At 42.4% G+C, this 2,780-nt stretch overlaps 1 protein-coding gene across 1 annotated transcript in view; it reads right to left on the bottom strand.

The window, feature by feature from the left end:
• Positions 1–2,780, bottom strand: part of PTPN14 (protein tyrosine phosphatase non-receptor type 14) — a 163,661-nt gene that overhangs the window by 9,776 nt on the left and 151,105 nt on the right. The window contains exon 16 of the mRNA XM_007952600.2: positions 578–812. Coding sequence (XP_007950791.1) covers positions 578–812 — 235 coding nt within the window. The remainder of the gene's footprint in view (positions 1–577; positions 813–2,780) is intronic.

Genomic DNA, 2,780 nt, shown 5'->3' with positions numbered 1-2,780 from the left:
AGCGACCCCTCCTTGGGTTTCCAAGGCAGTATCACTACGGAAGTAGGATTGCCCAACCTTCCTTCCGAGGAGTGGCTGGTGGGTTTGAACCGCCGGCCGTCTGGTTAGCAGGCAAGTATCTTAGCCACTATGCTACCAGAGCTCCCAAATAGATAGATAGATAGATATAAATTAATGAATTAGTCTTCTGAGCACATTTCTGTTTCAAAAACTACAAGTTGATTTAAGAAATCCTTAGTGTCTTAATCACAGATATGAGAAAGTACTGACTGAGGAAAACATAAGACTTGTAAAGTACAAGCCTCCATGGGAAATCTAAAACTATTTATTAATAGTCAAAAGTCTAAATCAAGGTAGAACCAATTAATTTAACACAGTTTTAGCTTATTTGTATAAAAGGTAAACAAATTATATTATGCATTATTCTTCTCTATTATACATAGTAGTGAAATAACATACACATTACATTATAATACTTTTGCTACTTAAGAGAAACCATCCTCTCTTTCCATTTCATCCTCAACCAACAGACCACTGATGTAGCTGGTAAAACCCAGAATGAGAAGGTAAAACTTACACAAGAATCCTTGGACGTCCTCTGGGCAGCCATGATCTGGCCAGTCGGTATACTGCAAATGCCACACTGTCCTTTCCTGCCCAGACAAAAGGTGCTTGACCTTCAAGCCTGTGGTTGCATAGCAACCAGAATCTGTTCGAAACTTTGTGGTAACCTTGAACTTGCCATAGGTAGCTGAGCTGTGCTTGGAACCCAGCTTGGGCCAGTATCGGTGGCTTTTGGTTCGTCCGCCCTCCTAAATCACATGCAAAAACAAAATTGGAAATAAGTCAGGGGAAGTTCTTATCTTCTTAATCTTAAGATCTGAGAACAAAGAAAAACACAAATAGTATCTAAATTACTAACTCCCTAGCACAGTGTGGTGTCTATCACACAGCAGAGCTTATACATTTTAGCTAAGACTAAAAAGAAGATTTGTAATGGCTACTGCATTGATGGAAAATTTAAAAGATTCACTACTGCCTGTGATTGAATATTAGAGAGAAGGGCAATGCGATGTCCAGCATCAGTAACAAGCTTGGCATGCTCAAGAAACAAAAAGGTTGTCAGTGCAGCCACAGTGTGGCAAGTGATGGGGAGGGAGGAAGGGAGAAGAGGGCATCAGGAAGGCCTCATGGTCCATGGTAAGGAATTTGGATTTTACTCCATGTACTCCTGGATGCCATTCAAAGGTTTTAAACAGGGGACTAACAGATTTTAGTAACTGTTCAAGGCCATGCTTCTCATTTTTCTAAAGAGAGAGCTAAGCAACCACAGAAGTTTCAGCAAGAGTGCATGGTACAGCCAGCACAGGAATCAAGACTACAGGTGCTCCATCTACTAGGCCAGACACTGGGACACTGTCACCATCATCTACTGTCAATCTCCATTGTTCTTCAGCCTGACCTTCTGTTATAGCTCAACAATCTACAACCAAAATGGACAACAGCTGGCTACCCTACTTTTCATTCTCCCTTAATTATCATCTTTTCAGATCATATGTGTTCTCAACCATTTACAAAATGGGGTCTATTTTTTTAAGTTTCACACACTTTTGAAATCCCTAGATTGGGGTGGAAGGATGGAAGGGATGTGGCTAAGGAGACCCAAGGCAGGAAGTGGGGAGACACATAGGAGAATTGCTGAACAGCACAGAGCCGGGGTGGGGAGGGCAAGCTCTGGGCACTTTCTGTTGGGAGGAGCGCTTAACCGTTGTACCACTAGGGCGCCTACTCTACTCATTACCTTCATTCATTTTCTCCATGGCACCTAACACTATCTGAACTCATTTAATTTGTTCACTTTTTACTGTCTCTCCGTCTTGAAGCAAGTATTGTGAGGCTGTGCAGGACCAGGCAGTGTTTTGTTCTATTGTACATAGGGTTGCTATGAGCTGGAGCCAACATAACAGCACCTAACAACAACAACTCCCACTAGAAGGTAGGCTTCATGGGACAAGGACTATACCTCTGAGGTTCACACAGATGGTATGCTCTGTACGCTCTACCCATCCGTTGCAGTGGTGTAAGTCTATGAGGTTATAAGTCCACTCTAGAGATTTCAAGGTGAATTCCTCTTGGCGGGAAGGTCAGCCCAGAGAAGTACAATTGCCTTTAAAGAGCTCAAAGTCCCTTTTACCACTACTGTCTAATGAGCTGTTCTGGAAAGCAAGTGCTCAGAACAGGCAATGAAGAGAAGAGAACAGGACTTTTTATCCATTCTCTCTGTTCTCTAACCCACTTAAAATAGTTAGGAAAGGGGTACTACAATACCACAGCTATTGGTGAAACAGATGAGCTAGTTCCTTAAATGACTTCAAAACATAAATTGGACTTTCATCAAAGGAACAAAAAGAAGTGGTTAAAAAAAAGTCGAGAATGTGACAAGAGAAGAAACAGAAAACTTCTTCCCCCAAAGATAGCAAGCTCAAAGCTGACTGCTGGACTGACTGGTGGTGTGTGCCAGCTTTTATATCACCATGAAATGTTCTCCAGTTACAATAGGAAAAGTGTATTTGGCTTGGCAAAGGAAGAAAAAGATTTTTTTCCCCTCCCTAAAGAACAGAGACTTCTACAGGAACAGCAGCTTCTGGGCCCTTTTCAGCTGATCAGCACAATGGCATGTGAGGCTGGCTGAGCCCAAGGTTGGGAATACACGTCCATTTACCCAGAGAAGTCCGAGGTCCTCAGACTCCAGTGAAAAGACAGTTGCTTTGTTTGGCTAC

This window comes from Orycteropus afer, unplaced genomic scaffold (assembly GCF_000298275.1).
Source record: "Orycteropus afer afer isolate SDZICR_OR568_19922 unplaced genomic scaffold, OryAfe1.0 scaffold00013, whole genome shotgun sequence".
In the NCBI taxonomy this organism is placed as follows: Eukaryota; Metazoa; Chordata; class Mammalia; order Tubulidentata; family Orycteropodidae; genus Orycteropus; species Orycteropus afer.
The sequence above is the reverse complement of the archived record's forward strand: the minus strand, read 5'-3'. Positions and strand labels throughout refer to the sequence as shown.